General features: G+C 40.7%; 1 protein-coding gene across 10 annotated transcripts in view; it reads left to right on the top strand.

The window, feature by feature from the left end:
* The window catches only part of NDRG3 (NDRG family member 3), a 63,183-nt gene that overhangs the window by 24,482 nt on the left and 20,413 nt on the right, over window positions 1-18,288 (top strand). For 7 of the 10 annotated variants that reach the window (XM_061437501.1, XM_061437499.1, XM_061437498.1 and 4 more), the window contains 6 exons: window positions 9,811-9,916; window positions 10,943-11,063; window positions 12,853-12,915; window positions 14,156-14,216; window positions 15,213-15,299; window positions 16,979-17,035. In XM_061437501.1, the coding sequence (XP_061293485.1) occupies window positions 9,811-9,916; window positions 10,943-11,063; window positions 12,853-12,915; window positions 14,156-14,216; window positions 15,213-15,299; window positions 16,979-17,035 (495 nt within the window). Of the gene's footprint in view, window positions 1-4,047; window positions 4,072-4,670; window positions 4,859-9,810; window positions 9,917-10,942; window positions 11,064-12,852; window positions 12,916-14,155; window positions 14,217-15,212; window positions 15,300-16,978; window positions 17,036-18,288 lie in introns of those variants that run through there. The other 3 variants (XM_061437504.1, XM_061437505.1, XM_061437503.1) reach the window with 3 other exon arrangements.

Raw genomic sequence — 18,288 nt, 5'->3', positions numbered from 1 at the left:
AAAATTGTGCATTTATGGCAAAACAGATATAAAAATACCAAAAAGTAAAGAAATAAAAAGCACTTGTTATTCATCACTGTTAATATTTTGGTGTATATCCTTTAGGATTTTTCTCACATATAAATATACTTAGATATAAATGAAATTGAGTTTTAGAAGTTACATTATCAACTATTTTTTAATACTAAGGCTTAAAAATAGTCTGACAAAAATTCTTTGTATTTTGGGTGAAGCTTTAATATAACAGTGTGTTCTGGCCTCATTAAATGTAACTTTTAGTTCAGTTCTGATACAAATAGAAGGATGGCAAGTGTATGTCACTGTCAGTGGTTATGAATGTACAGGTTCTCTGTGTTCTAAAGAAGAAAAAGTCAGAGGCCCTTCTTTTTTTCTCCTCAGCACTCATGAATGTACTTCATTCTCACCTCTTTGGTAAAGGCTTCTGTGGTATTCTGGAGACTAGGGGTGTCTGGGTCAGGAGTTTGGCTACAGGTGGTAGGAGGCCTCGGAGGTAGGAACTGTGACGTGAGACATCTGTAGAGTGGCGCAGTATACCTGAAGGCTTTTTGGAAACCACTGGGCATTCTTAGGAGACAAAGCAGAACAAATCTAAAGCCAGCATTGCTACATTCAGCCTTGGCATCGGTGTTGTTCTTTAGCATAACCGTGGCATGGGACTAGCTGATGAAGCAAGTTCCTCTGGTCTCTATCTTGCCTTAGAAAAACCTTTACTGAATTTGATGATACTCCAGGAAGTTATCTTAGCATCAAATAACTTCAATCTGAACTGTCTTTTCTTCCTCTGTTTTCTGTACTAATCCAACTACATGTTTCCCCTCCCCCCAGTAATTGAAAATATAATTAAAATCGTACCATTTCTTTTGGTTCTTTGATTGTCCTAGTGACTTCGGTACTATACAGCTCCCCTGAGGCAAATAGCAGTTATATTGAGATCTCAGTAAAGAGAGGAGGGGTGATTAGCGGTAACAGTGCTTGGAATTGATGTGAAAGGAGAAAACCTATTTCCAGTTGAAACAGTGAATCAACAGACTTATTGTTAATTATCTACTTTGGTGCTGCTTAATTGTCTTCTGCTTGTGAGAATGTTTAAAAATTTGAAAGTAGAACTAAGACAAATACAATAGCTTCTTTGTGCATGTGATATATTGCCTTCAAAAATAATTATACTAGGAAATCAAGAGGCACAGATTTATATATCTTACTATATATAAGATAAATAAGCTACGAGGATATACTAGAGAGCACAGAAAATATAGCCAGTATTTTATAAAAATTTTAAATGGAATATAATCTATAAGAATTTTGGATCACTATGGTGTACACCTGAAACTAATATTGTAAATCAACTATACCTCAACTTTACAAAAGGGATTAGTAAGATGGATATAAGGCTGGATAGATGTGTGATAATTGAGTATAGTAAAATATTAATGGTAGAATCCAGGTTGTGGGTATACAGATGTTCACTGTAAATTCTTTCAGCTTAGGTGTATGGTTGAAAGTTCTCATGATAAAATGTTGCAGGGGGAATCAATGTTTAATTTTACAAAAAAGTACACAAAACTGTTTTTCATTTTTAAACAACTCTCTCCATGGACATTTCCACACCTTCACACACACTTATTATGAAGTTGTAATCACTATGTTTGTATAAATATCATCATCATTATTTCTCACATATTTCTAAAACTTCATGTGTAGTGTAATGTGTGCATATCACATGAGTAAACATGCTGTATGTTTAAAAACAATTCTTGTGTATAATCAAATTTGGAAAATTCAGAAAAGTGTAAAACTAAAGGGTACCTATAATCCTGTTACCTAGAGATAGCTGTATTTTATTTCTTCCCAGTTTTCACTTTTGTATTCTGGTTATCAAAAGAGTACATGCTCATAGTTGAAGAGTTGGAGAGCACAGAGAGTTAAGAAGTAGCAGAGAAAAGCTCAGAAGCCTAGAGCCCAGGGACAGCCATGTTGCTGTTTAGTTTGAGCTATGTTTGTGTGTGTATAGTTTTTTTTTAATTTTAAAGTTTATTTGATTGGTCATACTGGATGTACAGTTATATATTTCCTTTTCTGACTTAATATTAGAACACAATCCCATTTCCATTTTTAAACTCTCATAAAAACAGTCTTTAATGGGGAATTCCCTGGCAGTCCAGTGGTTAGGACATGGCACTTTCATTACGTGGGCCTGTGTTTAATCCCTGGTCAGGGAACTAAGTTCCTGCAAGCCACATGGCACAGCCAAAAAGAAAAAAAAAAACTCTAATGGCTGACTGTTATATCCTCGTATAGCTATCCCATGACTTAACTATTCCATTATTTTTGGAAATTAGATTCCTTATAGTATGTTCAGTTATTATAATTTGTTCAGTTCATTGAACATTTTCTGCATAAATTTTGTATACACGTTGGATTATTTCTTTAAATGGATCTTGGAATGAACACACTTAAGGCTCTTGGCATATCTTGTCAGTTTGCCTTCCACTTCCATCAGAGGGGCACTCAATAAATATTAATGGAGAGTGAAAAGCTGCTATCTTCCAGGATATATATTCCTGTAGAAGATGCTGATAATGGAGTGCACTCACAAGAATGGAGTTCATATTCCTAGGATAAGAATTCCAGACCTGGCTGAGGGCTGGGTGGTTTCATGCTGGCTGTTTAATGGCAGTAGTTCTTTGGAGGACTGACTTATAGAACCCTACTGTAAGGATGTATATATGTGACTGCCTCTTCTAAAGGGATTTAAACAGCTTTAAACTCTCGCACATCACTTGGTAAATGGGCACTATTACAAAATAAGAATTAAGTGAAGTAAATAACTGGAAGTTGCTTCCGCAGAAAAGAAGTATTTGGAAAGAACTGGGGTTCGGCCACCTGCTGTAGTCTGTTAGGGAGCTTGACCAGTTCCATGCTCCTCCCCTTGCCTTAAAGGACGTGAATGTGGCCCCAGTCCCCCTTTCAGCCTCTGTCCCACTGTTTCCCATTATTTACTCACCCACTCCCTGGAAAACTAGGATTGTTGCTGACCCACCCATGCTTCCGCTTTGTGCCTTTCCTTTCTGATGGCCTCTGTTCACAGGTCCTCCCCTCACGATGCACACCTGCCCCCTTTTGGTTTGGTTTTTTTTTAATTGAAGTATAGTTTATTTACAATGTTGTGTTAATTACTGCTGTGTTGGTTTGATTTTGCTGATTGGGGGGGGGGCGGGTAAAGGAGAAATTGATTATTAAGTTCTAAGGATATAGTTGACTTTATTTTCATTTGCAGAAAAAAGAACCTTATAGATTCTAAGGCCTTTGTATCACCACCCCCAATCTCAGTTCCCTTTCCCTGTCACTATTTCTCTGACAAGCTGTGTCACAGCATGGGCCTGATGGCTACCAAAGCCCCAAATTCATGTCCTTTCAGCTTAGCAGCCTCACTGCTGAGAGAATATCTTTACCTATAACTTGATAGAAAAGGCCAGGGAGGAGTCTTGTTGGTTCGGCATGGGTCATGTGTGTGGGGGTCACACTCTCAAACTTGGACTGCTACCGTGGCCAAAGATTGGGGTGTTTGAATTGGCCAAATCTGTTCCTCTTCCTGTCTGGACTAGACAGTCCATATTCTGAAGGTGTTCTGGGCTAGATTGCATGTAGGTTAGTCATTCACTCTCTTTTTCCTCATTGTTTACTAAGGCTGTTTGAAGAAGATATTGGATTTGGCTTTGAAAAAGATAGGAAAAGACAGATTTTATCTTGACATATTGCAAAAAGAGCTTTCAAGTGAAGAGCATGATTTGTGAGAGTTCTGAGAGTGTGGGTAGCTGGAAAATAAAAGTAGACGTCTGAAAGAATGTTGAGTTAACTAGGCTGAAGGATGTGAGAGGTAAAAGGGGAGAGAACTGAGGCTGAAATTAGGGAAAACATATTACAGAACTTTAAAAAGGAAAATGTCATTTACTTGTCGGCAGAAGGCTGAATAATTGTGGAGACAGATTCTTTTACTATGGGATTAAATGAAGTCATGCAAATGAACTTTATACCACTATCCAGGATAAGGTAATGGGGTATTATATTAAAATTTCCTTTGTAATAAATAACAAAAACTATACCCAGGGATCGTAGAGAGGTCTGCTTATTAGAAACAGAATAAAATTCATACTAATATGAATGTTGATATTTCTAGAAGTATGTTGTCCTACAAGTTTGCCTAAACTGTTTCAGACTGGCCAGGGAGAAGCAGCAGCACTAACAGGCATGATGTGGTCAAAATTTAAATTCTCAGAGAGGTATAACACGTCAGATTGTATAACTGGTGATAGCACATTGAGCTGAAGGAAAAGGACTTAGAAAAATAGGTGAATATTGGTTATTATCAATTAATGGTAATAACCTAAACTCTTATTAAAGTCTTAAAAAGATAATCTATCTACATCTTTGATTAAGAGGGAGAGGCAGCCCAGGATGGAGAAGTGTGTTGGGGACCAGTATAATCTCAGGCTGTTTTATAAGCCTGGAGAATAAGGGATCATACTTAAGAGGTGCATAGCCTTGGAGGTGGTAAGTAATCAGAGTGCTGGGAAGATCTATGACCAGAGCCTACTAGGCACTCTATTGTGCAGTCACACCCTCTAGAATGCTGGGGCGAGTGGCGGGGTCACTAGAGAAACAGCCTGTGCAGCGGGTGATAGTTGACTAAAGTGGAAAGGTGGCACAGCACCACCCCTGCCTGACCATCGAATCAGCTCCACAGCCAGAGTCTCTGCACACTCAGCTCCAGGCAGAGACTTGTTCAAGCCATTCCCATAGAAGGTCACAAAGGATATATTTACGGGTCCACATGGAGGTGAGTGTCTCCTTTCTTCCATATTTCTTTGAAAATGAAGAGTAACCCTATGAGATACTGGTAACCAAGGGTTGCTCCAGTGGGGCAACAAGATTGACAGATAGAGCCCAGGAGATAGGGGCTGAGATCTCCCTCAAAAGTTGAAATTTTGCGAGTCAACTTTAACTCTGAATTTCATCCAGATTATGAAATGGTGACAGGAGTAATTATTTTGCCCTATTGCCTTGTCTGCTTTTAATATGTCCTGTTTTGCCCCATCTGTTATAGCTCCCTTTTCATATCATCTGAACTTCCCTGACAGCTTGCTATCCCCCACCCTTCACTCCACACCCACCTCCCGCCTTTCCTGCACACACTATCCCCATTAATTATCAGATCTTGGGAGGTCCTGCTAACCCCCAGGGCCAAAGTATAAATTGTTTTTTACTCATTTCTCAACATAGCTGAGACCAAGCTGGAATACTTAAGCAAGACTGTACTAAAGGCTTGGATATGACAGAAAGAAGGCTCCAGCAACTAGATTGTTGGATGACAGGTTGTTGCCCATTCTCTTCAGTTTGGATTCTCCTGTCGTGTCACTCCTCTGGCAGAGGCTGGCTTCTCCCTCTCTCTTTACTCTTTCTCCAGAAGTAAGACATGACAGAGGTCAAAGCCTCCTTAAATTCACTTTCAGAATAGGTCACTGCCCAGAAGGAATCAAGTCTAAAGTTAATGTATGTTCCTTCTCCAAGTTTTTGCACTTTAAATATATGTATATAAACATATGCAGTCTATGCAATGTTGCTTTTTAAAGAAATCTGCATATGTAAATCATATGTCATATACAAATCCTTCTGTGCTTCTATTCAGCATTGTTTTTTCAAGATTTTCTCTGTGTATTAATGCTTATAGTTCTAGTTCATTCATTTTTATCTGTATCTCATTATGTGAATATGTCATAATTCCATTTTCAATTTCCTTATACATGACTGTTTATAGACTGCTTTCAGTTTTTTGATGTTATAAATAAGGCTGCAGTGTGTATGTATATATGTACATATACATATATATATATCTGCATATCTTTTTGTGTGTTTGAGTATGTTTGAGAATTGCCTTAGATTATACCTAAAAGTAAAACTGCTGTAGGGTACACATTGCTTAACTTTGCTCGAAATTACCAAATTATTCTCCAGAGTAGCTGTTCTTGGTTACTGCCTACCAACAGTGTATGAAAGTTCTTGTTTCTCTACACCTTGGCTGACAGCATTATATGACTTAAATTTTTTTGCCATTCTGGTATATATGAAATTACATCTTATTGAATTTAATTTGCACTTTTCTGTCTGCTAATAGAGTTAATATCTTCCTCGTTGATTTTCTTTAAGAGCATCCTATTTATTTCTTTCACAGTACTGATCACAAGCTGTTGTTATGGTTGGTTGGTTGGTTGGTTTTTTTGTCTGCCTCCAAGGCAGTGGCACCCCACTCCAGTACTCTTGCCTGGAAAATCCCATGGACGGAGGGGCCTGGTGGGCTGCAGTCCATGGGGTCGCTTAGGGTCGGACACAACTGAGCGACTTCACTTTCCCTTTTCACTTTCATGCATTGGAGAAGGAAATGGCAACCCACTCCAGTGTTCTTGCCTGGAGAAACCCAGGGACGGGGGAGCCTGGTGGGCTGCCGTCTGTGGGGTCACACAGAGTCAGACACGACTGAAGTGACTTAGCAGCAGCAGCAGTAGCATGTAGAGCATAATCTCTGTGAGAGCAGGGGTCACGCCTCTCTTGCTCACTGTTTTGTGCCCAGAGCTCAGCCCAGGGTCTGGTAGTAGGAGTTCAGTAGATGCATAGTTGTTTAGTGAATGAGCCTGGTGGAGAGGTTCCTCACTAAGTCTGACACTGTGTGTTAGTCTCTCAGTCGTGTCTGATTGTATGTGACCCCATGGACTGTAGCCCACCAGGTTCCTTTGTCCATGGAATTCTCCAGGTGAGAATACTGGAGTGAGTTGTCATTCCCTTTCCCAGGAAGTCTGACATTTACCACACAAGAAATGCTCATACAGCAACAGGAATTTGTGTCTCTATGTTCCTCCATCTAAACCCTATACTTAATTTCATAACCAGTTCACAGGACCTGATTCTCTCCTTCATTTCTTGTTTCCCTTTTTTAAGCCTTTGAATAGGAGGTCGCAAGCAGTAATAGAGAAGAGCAGAAATACTGAGTCATCTGTGGTTTGATTTGATAGAGATATCTGCTCCAGCCTGGGACCTATAATTTGAGATGCACTGATGTTCAACTAGTGTAAGATTGGTCTCTGCCGTACATGAGTGAAGAAACCAAGGCTCTGTTGAGGTTTATTGTTAGGTTGGAAGACCTTTGCCTTTGTTGGGATTCTTACTCACAGTTTATTTCATCTACTGTAAGACTTACTGAGATAGGTAAAGACTTTGTCAGCAAAATTCAGTAGGCTAGGCATGATAATGTATTTTTAAGAAACATAGACATTGAAGAAGACTAGAATAAATTTCAGTTACTTTTCCTACAGAGTCTTTATTTTCCACCCAGTCACTCTTAGCACTATCCCAGCACCTCTGACTGCATCTTGTCCTGGCTTAGTCTGACACTGTTTCCACTGTTTCCCCATCTATTTCCATGAAGTGATGGGACCAGATGCCATGATCTTTGTTTTCTGAATGTTGAGCTTTAAGCCAACTTTTTCACTCTCCACTTTCACTTTCATCAAAAGGCTTTTAGTTCCTCTTCACTTTCTGCCATAAGGGTGGTGTCATCTGCATATCTGACGTTATTGATATTTCTCCCGGCAATCTTGATTCCCGCTTGTGTTTCTTCCAGTCCAGCATTTCTCATGATGTACTCTGCATGTAAGTTAAATAAGCAGGGTGATAATATACAGCCTTGACGTACTCCTTTTCCTATTTGGAACCAGTCTGTTGTTCCATGTCCAGTTCTAACTGTTGTTTCCTGACCTGCATACAGGTTTCTCAAGAGGCAGGTCAGGTGGTCTGGTATTCCCATCTCTTTCAGAATTTTCCACAGTTTATTGTGATCCACACAGTCAAAGGCTTTGGCATAGTCAATAAAGCAGAAATAGATGTTTTTCTGGAACTCTCTTGCTTTTTCCATGATCCAGCGGATATTGGCAATTTGATCTCTGGTTCCTCTGCCTTTTCTAAAACCAGCTTAAACATCAGGAAGTTCACGGTTCACGTATTGCTGAAGCCTGGCTTGGAGAATTTTGAGCATTACTTTACTAGCATGTGAGATGAGTGCAATTGTGCGGTAGTTTGAGCATTCTTTGGCATTGCCTTTCTTTGGGATTGGAATGAAAACTGACCTTTTCCAGTCCTGTGGCCACTGCTGAGTTTTACAAATTTGCTGGCATATTGAGTGCATCACTTCATGGGAAATAGATGGGGAAACAGTGAAAACAGTGTCAGACTTTATTTTTGGGGGCTCCAAAATCACTGCAGATGGTGACTGCAGCCATGAAATTAAAAGACGCTTACTCCTTGGAAGGAAAGTCATGACCAACCTAGATAGCATATTGAAAAGCAGAGACATTACTTTGCCAACAAAGGTCCGTCTAGTCAAGGCTATGGTTTTTCCAGTGGTCATGTATGGATGTGAGAGTTGGACTGTGAAGAAGGCTGAGCGCCGAAAAATTGATGCTTTTGAACTGTGGTGTTGGAGAAGACTCTTGAGAGTCCCTTGGACTGCAAGGAGATCCAACCAGTCCATTCTGAAGGAGATCAGCCCTGGGATTTCTTTGGAGGGAATGATGTTAAAGCTGAAACTCCAGTACTTTGGCCACCTCATGTGAAAGTTGACTTATTGGAAAAGATTCTGATGCTGGGAGGGATTGGGGGCAGGAGGAGAAGGGGACGACAGAGGATGAGATGGCTGGGTGGCATCACTGACTCGATGGACGTGAGTCTGAGTGAACTCCAGGAGTTTGTGATGGACAGGGAGGCCTGGTGTGCTGCTATTCATGGGGTCGCAAAGAGTCGGACACAACTGAGCAACTGAACTTAACTGACTGAACTGAGCTGTGCTCTGACTACATCTTAAATTTTACTCATTGCCTTGGTTATGATCCTTCGGGATACAAGGAACAAACCCACCCAAATAGCTTAAACCAGAGGCAGTCCAGAGATGTCTCAGAACTTAATGGCATACACAGTTGGAATCAGGAATCAGAACAGTAGAAATGCTTATTATACACAGTTGGAATCAGTAATCAGAGCAGTAGAAATGCTTATTATAAGCTCCCAAGTTTACTTCTCTTTTCAAGAGAAGAACCAAACTAAGGATGGAATCTCTTAGTCCCAATTACACATTCTTAAGAAAGGGCTTAGCATGGACCAAATGTTCACCGGACTCCAGTGAACCATAACCATAAGGTTACAGTCTGCAAGCCAGGTGGCCAAGAGCCTTCCCTGTGCTGTATGGATGGCACAGAAGGGCAACTCCCAGGGAACGGGAGAGATTTTAGATAGTCACACTCATAGGTGCTACTGAATTTATCAGTTGCTACACATGCATTTAGAGGATCTGAAACCTCTGCCTTTTTACCCAGCAGCTTCTTCATATCTTCTGCTTCCTTCACTTACCTTTCTCCAGGTCTTTCCTGGCTTCTTATTCAACTTGCTGATCTCACCATAGCCAGTTGTGAATATATTCTCAGCAGATACCCTGGCTTCCCCCACTTAAGAAAGTGAGCTTTGTAGATAAGGTGCATTTTTTCTTCATTTGTTTGTCTGTTTATCTGGAAGGAATTAAAAAATAGGACTATCCTATGTAACATAGCATCTCTCTAGTAGGCTTATGGTTCAGTGATGTGTCCTGCCCCAGCTAGTGGGAAATAGTGGTGAATTCGGGTATCGTGAAACTTCAGCAGCCTGGGCAGTGCATCCTGCCCTTGCTGAGACCTTTACGTTCTCTTGTTACAGGAACATGACATAGAAACAGCTCAAGGTATGGTCCACGTCACTATCAGAGGCCTGCCGAAGGGAAACAGACCGGTCATTCTAACATACCATGACATTGGCCTCAATCGTATGTATTTGATTTTATACCGTTCCTTTTTGTTATAACACATAATCTTTGTATATTTTTTAAAAGCACAGAAGAGACCCCAGTATTCTAATAGAACATAGGTTTTCTCCTCTCTGCCTTATCCTCGTTGCTACTTGTGTTAATGGCAGAATTGAAGTTCCTGGGGAGTATGCAGCTAAGTGCATTTTGGGGAATACTGGGATTTTATCTCATTTTGTGTCACATCTGCTAAAGGGCTGAAGATTATATGATAGACTGGTTAAGAAAGTAGGGTTGAAGTCAGTTGTTTGTTTTTTTAATTAATACTCTGGGTTTTTTCATTTCAGATTAGAAAATTCAGAATTTGAGCCTAACTTTGTTATGAGCCCTTCAATGAGTTAGTAGAAGTATCCTTGCTATAGCCTTTCCCTGATGACTCTAAATGGACCTTTCTAGGTGGTAACATAAGATTCTGGCCCTAGCCCCGGGTCCACGGAATCTGCATTACATGTGTTTCTTTCACACTCCTCTGGCTATCAGAGGTGACCTGCATTTGAAGTTACAATCTAGTGCTGGAGCTTTTGAAAAGGAATTTAAGCAGTAGAAGTTGAAGCAGTAACCCTCCCTGCACCTTAGCAGTTTTGCCATGTGAGAAGTTTTCCACATGGTGAATGTAAGCAACAAGAAACTCACTTTAGCCAGGCCTCCTGGGATATGGTCAGTATCTCTGTATCAGGTAGGGAATAAGATACATGAAAAATGACAGTGTTATGGGTATAAGATTGTTTTGTGAAACACCAGGATTGGCTTCCACTCTGTAGATGTTCTGTAGAATTGAGGACTAATTAAATGTTCTTTTCAAGCCATTGAGACGTCTGGTAGTCAGCCTTTAGGGCAGCTTGAGTCAGACAGTTGTTCAGATACTTGATTCTAGTGAAATAGTGATTTAAAAGGAGTAAGAGAGGACGATGATATGGAATTGATTGAATAGAGGAAAAGTGAGACGAAATGAAGAGCTTGTGACTTTCGAATGTTTTGTTGTTACAGACAAATCCTGTTTCAATGCGTTCTTTAACTTTGAGGACATGCAGGAGATCACCCAGCACTTTGCTGTCTGTCATGTGGATGCCCCAGGCCAGCAGGAAGGTGCACCCTCCTTCCCAACTGGGTAAGGCCACAAGCAAGACCCTTCTGGAAAACAGGCACTCAGAGAGCAAAGCTCCAGTGGGAGCACTAGCCATGTGCTTCCCTCCAAGCTGGTTTTAGCACAGCCTGCAGGTTATACTTAACCAACCGTCCAGTTGCTTTCTCTCCTCACTCTGGGAGAACTGTCATGGACAGTCTGTTCAGGAAGACTATGTTTTCCCATATCCAGGATTGGCCCTCCATAAATGGGAGCCAATCACAAGACAGTCACGTCTGGAACACCCACTTCTTACTGTCTTCTGTCTGTCCCTTTCTTCATCTGTTTTAAACCTGTCATTTTTCCCCCTCGTGGAACTCGCAACTCCCTTTAGACCCAAAACTCAGATTTCTCTGAGCTTCCTGAGAGCACCTCGCCAGCCTGATCTTCAGTCCGGTGACAGGAATTTGAATATCAGTGTAATCATTTATTCAGAGAAGCTGCAGCGTCAGGTAGACGTGCGTTTGACCAAACATGCACGTGGAGCTCTCAGCCTCATCTGCTTTGCGTGGCGGAGCTCCAGTCTCCCTGACTCTTCCCTGGACAGTGTAATTATGGAGGAGACCTTGGGGGAGGAGTGAAACCACAAGCTGTGGAATGCTCATCCTTCCCCTCTTTGCTTATCTTCAGAGCTGCCTTTGCCAGTGATTGCTGTGAAGTAGACCGTTGCAGACAAATAGCAGCTAACATTTACACCGTACTCAAGACAGTAATCTTGAACATTGCGTTACATTCTTAACCCATTTAATGCTTAAAACCCTATGGGATAGGTTTACTATTATTCCCATTTTACAGGTGAGGATACTAAGGTCCAAAGATATTATGTACTTTGTCCAAGCCTACATAACAAATAAGTAGCAGAGCTGGGATTTTAACGCAGGCAGTCTGGCTCCAGAATCTGTTATTCACTATGTCCAAGCCATTTCTGTCCCTTAAACACAAACTGGCCAGTGACCAGTTTATATCCAGCAAAATTTAGACACAGTTCCTTTTTTCTGTTTTATGCACAAATGGTTCAAAAGCATGCCAGTGCTTGAAGTGTTTCAAGCAGAGGCAGGCTGACATCCCTGTCAAATGTAGAGCAGAACTGCCACATATGTAGGAAGCTGTCTTAAGATCTCTTTCATCTTTGATGCTGCAGTTTATGTGGACACTCCCTACTTTTCTTGGATTCTTGGTCTGAGTCAGTTTTGGGCTTGCTTGACCATCTTAGGATCCAGTGACTTAGATCAGGAACCAAATTCAAAAGCAAATAATAAAGTAGCTGGGTTATTCTATGCCTAAGTGAAACAAATCAGCCTTCATGATAAGAGCCCAGGATTTGTGACCAAGTGCCCTAGGCCCAGTAAATGTTTGTTTACTATTGCGCTTAGCTGCCTAAACATAAGCAGCAAGCCAAAAGCCACTTCCTGAGTTGACTCTTAACTGGTAGAAGTTTACTGAACCTGAACCCCAATTGAAGTAGTTATTTGGGGATTAGAAATACCTAAGAACTCTGCAGGCTTCCCTTGTGGCTCAGCTGGTAACAAGTCCGCCTGCAATGCAGGAGACCAAGATTTGATCCCTGGATTGGGAATATCCCCTGGAGAAGGGAAAGGCTACCCACTCCAGTATTCTGGCCTGGAGAATTCCATGGACTAGTCCATGGGGTCTCAAAGAGTTGGACACGACTGAGCGACTTTCACTTTCAAGAACTCTGTACTTTTCTAATTGTTCTAGTAATTGGGAATTGTTGAGTGCATTCCAATTCAGGAGGTATCCTTCTGGATTTCAGGTACCAGTACCCAACCATGGATGAGCTGGCCGAAATGCTGCCTCCTGTTCTCACCCACTTAAAGTGAGTTCATTCTGTAGTTCTTCCATGTGGTTTTTGTTTTTCAAAAAAACACTTTTTTTTGCTACGTGTTTGATCTGGGTGCTATGATGGTAATCAAAACAGTATGGTCACTACCCTTATGGAGTGTGAAGCTTACATTTTGATATGGAAAATAATTAACAACAGGGAAACAAACAAATAGTCACGGCTTACATTGCTGTAGAAGAAATCAGTAGGGATGTGTGATAGAGAATAAAAGCAGGCTCTACCAAATATGGCTAACTGAGGAATACCTCTCTAAGGAGTCCTTTAGGTTAAGACCTGGAGGGTAAAAAGGAGTTACCTAAATAGAGAGCCAGGACAAGAGGATTCCAGATGGAAGGAATATGTCCAAAAGGCCTGACCCAAGTGAACAAGTGGGAGAAAAGCATAAGGTGATATTTGAGAACTAAAACAAGAACCAGATTACACAGATCTGACAGATCAGGTGAGACTTCGGGATTTTATTCAAAAGGCAAAGAAAAACACTGAAGAGTTTTATGCAGGGGAGTGTATCTGATTTAGTCTTTTAAAATGATCACTCTAAATATGTAAACTGCACATCAATAAAGCTGTTTGCATTCTTCTTTTAATTACTCTAAAGACTTCCCTAGCAATCCAGTGGTTAAGATTCCATGCTTCCAACACTAGGGGCATGGGTTCGATCCCTCGTCATGAAACTTAAGATCCTGCATGCTGCATGGCACAGCCAAAGATAAATAAATTAAACACTGCCAAAAGGAACCTTTAAAAAAAAAAAAAAGATTAGCTGTGGAGAGAATCTCCACAGGTTTAAAGAGAGGTAAAAGAGAAAAAGCAGGGGACCAGTTAAACTATTACAACAATCAGGCAAGTGATGTCGATAGCTTGGCACTAGATGCCTCCCAGAGGATGGAATGGAGGAGAAGGCAGATGGAAGGACTGTGAAGGTGACTGTAGGACTTGCTGATGGGTTGGGTGTGGAGGTGATAGGAGAGTGAGCTGTCAAGGATGACTCCCATGTTTTAGTCATACTTCACATAATCTTTAAAATCAACTTAGAAGTCATCATATCCTTGTTTTATAGATAGGGAACCCAGGCTTGGGAAGTTAATGAAACCTAACCAAATTCTCCATCTAGTAAGCATCAGAGCCAGATTTGAATCCAGTTGTATTTTTCCCATTATGCCATGCTCCCTTCAAACGAGTTAACCCTATTCATATTGGTGTGTTCCATTTACAGTCTGAAAAGCATCATTGGGATTGGGGTTGGAGCTGGAGCTTACATCCTCAGCAGATTTGCAGTAAGTACATGGAGGATTAGTCTCAACACCCTTAAGGCACTGCCTAGGTCACAGCTCTTACTGCTGTGTTAAATGAGAAGGAACTGTCATGGATCTTATGTCTGTTTTTCTATAAATTGTGTCCACAGATACTAGTTTGTATAAAGCCTTGCTTTGTACTTCTAGCACCTAAAAAAATAAGAGATGCGGGCAGGATATCATCAATAAAAAATAACTCTCAGAGAACATTTAAAGTGGAATTTCTTACAGCCATTAAAATTTTATAAGACGAGCTTATGATACATAATTCACATATATTATAACCTTAACAAAGAGGTTAGAATACAGATGCAGGTAAAAGTTTGTCATAGGCATAGGAAAGAACTGGAAGAAAACATACCAAAATGCTAAGGTTGATGATGTGTAATTAGATAATAATGAGATTTTTTTTCCTGCTCTTCATTATTTCTGTTTTATCACATTTTCTATAATGAGCATAATCAGAGGGGAAAAAGTAAGCTGGGAAGTTTTTAGTTTACATAGAAATGTTCTTACTGATTTTTCCAAATGCCTCCTGGGTGATAGGACAATCTTCTGAGGGTGGTATTACCTCTTCATGTGGTAACAAAACAAGAAGTTGCTATTGAGGACAGTCTAAGCTTTAACAGCCCCTTATGTCATGTAGTCCCAAGGGTACTGCCCAGGAGGGTAGACCCACCCTGAGCTAAACAGCTGTGGAGATAGCTGTGGACATCCTCTGCTGTGGAAATAAAAACCATCTCCCCCATAGATCCTTGCAAGGCAAGGTCATTTGATGGCAGTTTAGGAAGCTGGTTTTTCTACATGCTGAGTTAGATTTATGGAGCTGTTTTTCTAAATATCCTCCCTAGCACCTCTCTGACCTTTTTTTAAAATCTGAGACATCCATGCCTAGGAAGAGTTGACTAACTACACTCCAGTAGTTTTAGAAGAAGCTGAGAATGGGGCTCTCATGCTGTTGTCTTTGTCTCGTTTCAGCTCAATCACCCAGAGCTTGTGGAAGGTCTTGTGCTCATTAACGTTGACCCTTGTGCTAAAGGCTGGATTGACTGGGCAGCTTCCAAAGTAAGACCAAACAGTATCCATTGGCTCATCCCTTAGTCCCTTCTCAAAATGGCTTATCTGTTTTTTTTATTTTTTCATTCATACAGTTAAGGGCAAGAAGTCTTAAATATACAGCTTGATATGAATATTTACACATGTAATCACCACTCAGTCAATATACAGAATATTTCCAACTCTGCTCTTAATGCTTCCTCCCTTTCCCAAAAAGGAACCATTATTCTGGTTTCTGTCACCATAGATTGATTTTGTATATTCAGAATAATGGAAGGTGTGTTCTTTCATATCTTGCTTCTTTCATTCATCATTGTCTGTGAGTCTCAGTCATGAATGGAATACTATGCAACTGAAAAATTATGGGTTTTTTTGTTGTAGGGAAATGAGAAAATTCTCATGCTTAAGAAACAATAAAATTTTTAAAAATACATATATGCATAAGAAAAGAAGGAAAATGCTACTAATAGTTACATCTTTGGTTGGTAGCATTAAAGACAATTCTTATTTTTATTTTATATGTTCTATATTTTCCTAATTTTGCTTTGCTTTTATAGTTATTTTAAAATATTAAGCTGTTCCATCTACCAGCAGACCAGATTCTGAAAAGTTTATCTATTCTTCCCCACCTTTAACTTCCAGAGAAATGATGTATTTCCTAGCTTTGGATGAAATACATTAACATTGCTTTTGCCAGATATTATGGAAATTCTTTCTTACAGCTGACTTCAAATTTGTCCTAATTCCTATCTAGTATGTGGGTACATTAAAACTTAAATGAACACTCTTAATAACGTGATGAATATTAAATAGGTTATTAAATGATGAAATGAAATAGGTTATTAGTTGTAATTATCTTTAATTTACAACCTGTGGATCATTGATAACCCAGGTGAAGATTTCTGGGCTTCTTTCTTACTCCGTCTTTCCGGGACTACCTGATCCTGCTCCACCCATATCCGCGTCTGTCTGCCTTATCTTCTCCATCTCCACCCCCAACTCAGTACTTTACCTCTGCGCCAAGTCCACAGTAGGAACTGAGCTTAAAATCAACAGAGAAGGTTTAAGGGAAATCAGCAACATAATGTGAGTTGGAAATTTTTCTGAAAATAGACCAACAGGCTGCAGATCTACACAGATTGATGCATTTATTAGACGGTGATGTGCATAGCTTTGACGTGGGGAAAATTAAAAGAAAAGCTTTCAAAACGCCAGAACATTCTGTAAACATAGCAGTTTCCTCCCACTCCTTGAAATGAAGATAGCAAAAACTAGAGGAAAGAAAAAAAAATTGCTTTTTCTTTTGGATGACTTGGGAGTAGTTGTAAGTCTATCTTATTAAGCATAAACCCAGTGTAAATGCAGAAACACAGGTAGAAATTAAGTAGCTATAGCAGTGAGCTCTGAGTCCCACGTTCTCAAAGAAGTAACAGCCAGCATTTCTTCTAGCCACCTATTTCAAAGTGGGCCATATTATTACCCTAGAAGGAAGGTTTTGTTTTTTCCTGACTTCTTTCTTGTTCTCAGATTTCTTGGGACCACCATCTCACGAAAATGTGTGACACTGAGTTGTGTTTTTTGTGTTTTTAAGCTTAGCATATTTATAAGGAAGTGCACTAATAAAGTGGACAGATTGATAAAATTTTACCCATGCTCACTCTCTTGACACAAAGTTTTTATCTTTTTAGCTCTCAGGCTTGACAACCAACGTTGTGGACATTATTTTGTCTCATCACTTTGGGCAGGTAAGTGCCTGTTCCAGCCAGGAGAGGGGTGTGTTTATTGGCTTGTGTGTAAAGTCTTATTCACCTCAGGAAAGAAAGGGTTCCCTGGAACTCACTTGATTCCAGTGGGTTAACACTTTCAGTGCCGTGGGAGATGCACATGTCGCCCACCAAAGGCCAGTCTTAGGGGAGGGCATTAACTCAGTGCCACCCGGCTCTTGGCGTTTAGAGAGATGAGAGAAGGCAGCTCCCACCCCGCCCCCAACCCGTTCCCTGTAAGCCGCATGCCATCTGTTCCTGTTTGACGACATCACGTGCCTCACCAAGCTTCTTTAGAGCCAGGATGAGGTCTGGAAAGAAGGGTTGCACAGAAATAGAGATTTCAGAGAAAATAAAAAACAAACCAAAAGACACCACAAATGTTAGTGCTAAAAGAACCTTTTGTTCAAATCCCATGTCTTTCTGGTAAAGAAACTGAAGTCTATAGAGGAAATAACAATTATGTGGATAGCTGTTAGGTGAAAGAGGTCAGGACCCCAGTCCTCTTTTCAGAGAGAAAGTTGAGTAACAAAGAATTCCTGTCCCAATTACAGTGTGTTTTTTCTTACATTACCAAAGAATTCTCAGACACCAGCTGGATGTCCTGTAGCTCAGCTGGATGACACGGTCTACCTGAGTATTGGTCAGATCCCACAGATTAGAGCTGAGTGCCAGTCACTGAGCCACCACCACTGCTCACCCTCCCCCGACTTCAGCCACTCCAGGTGGTCACCTGTGCTTCTGACCAACCAGCTATAGATCAGAGGTTCCAATAGCCCCCTCCTTGGGTCCAATTTGTTCTCTAGAGCTGCTCACAGAGAAACACTATATTTACCAGACTAGCTTATTATAAAAGGACCTAACTCAGGAACAGCTGAGTGAGAGAGATGCACAGAGCAGTTGTATGGAAAGGGGCAGGGAGCTCCCCTGTCCTCTGGAATGCCCTAGTCTCCCAGAGTGGCCATGCACTCCCCAACCTGGAGGCCCTCCCACACCTGTCTTTTGGGGCGTTATGGCGGCTTTGTTACAGACACGTGATTATGTGGCAGTCAATTCAATATTCACCTCCTTTACCCCCCCAACCCCGGAGAGAAGGGCAGGGTAGGGTTGAAAGTTCCAGCCCGCTACTCACAGGGACTGGTTCCATGTAGAAGTTACTTAGGGGCTTTCCTAAAATCCCATCATTAACCAAAAAAAGATTCTTTATCAGTCTCATCGCAAGGTTTTACAAAGCT

The sequence above is a fragment of the Bos javanicus genome, chromosome 13, assembly GCF_032452875.1.
Source record: "Bos javanicus breed banteng chromosome 13, ARS-OSU_banteng_1.0, whole genome shotgun sequence".
NCBI classification, from domain to species: domain Eukaryota; kingdom Metazoa; phylum Chordata; class Mammalia; order Artiodactyla; family Bovidae; genus Bos; species Bos javanicus.
Note: the sequence above shows the minus strand (reverse complement) of the source record. Positions and strands in the feature narration are given on the sequence as shown.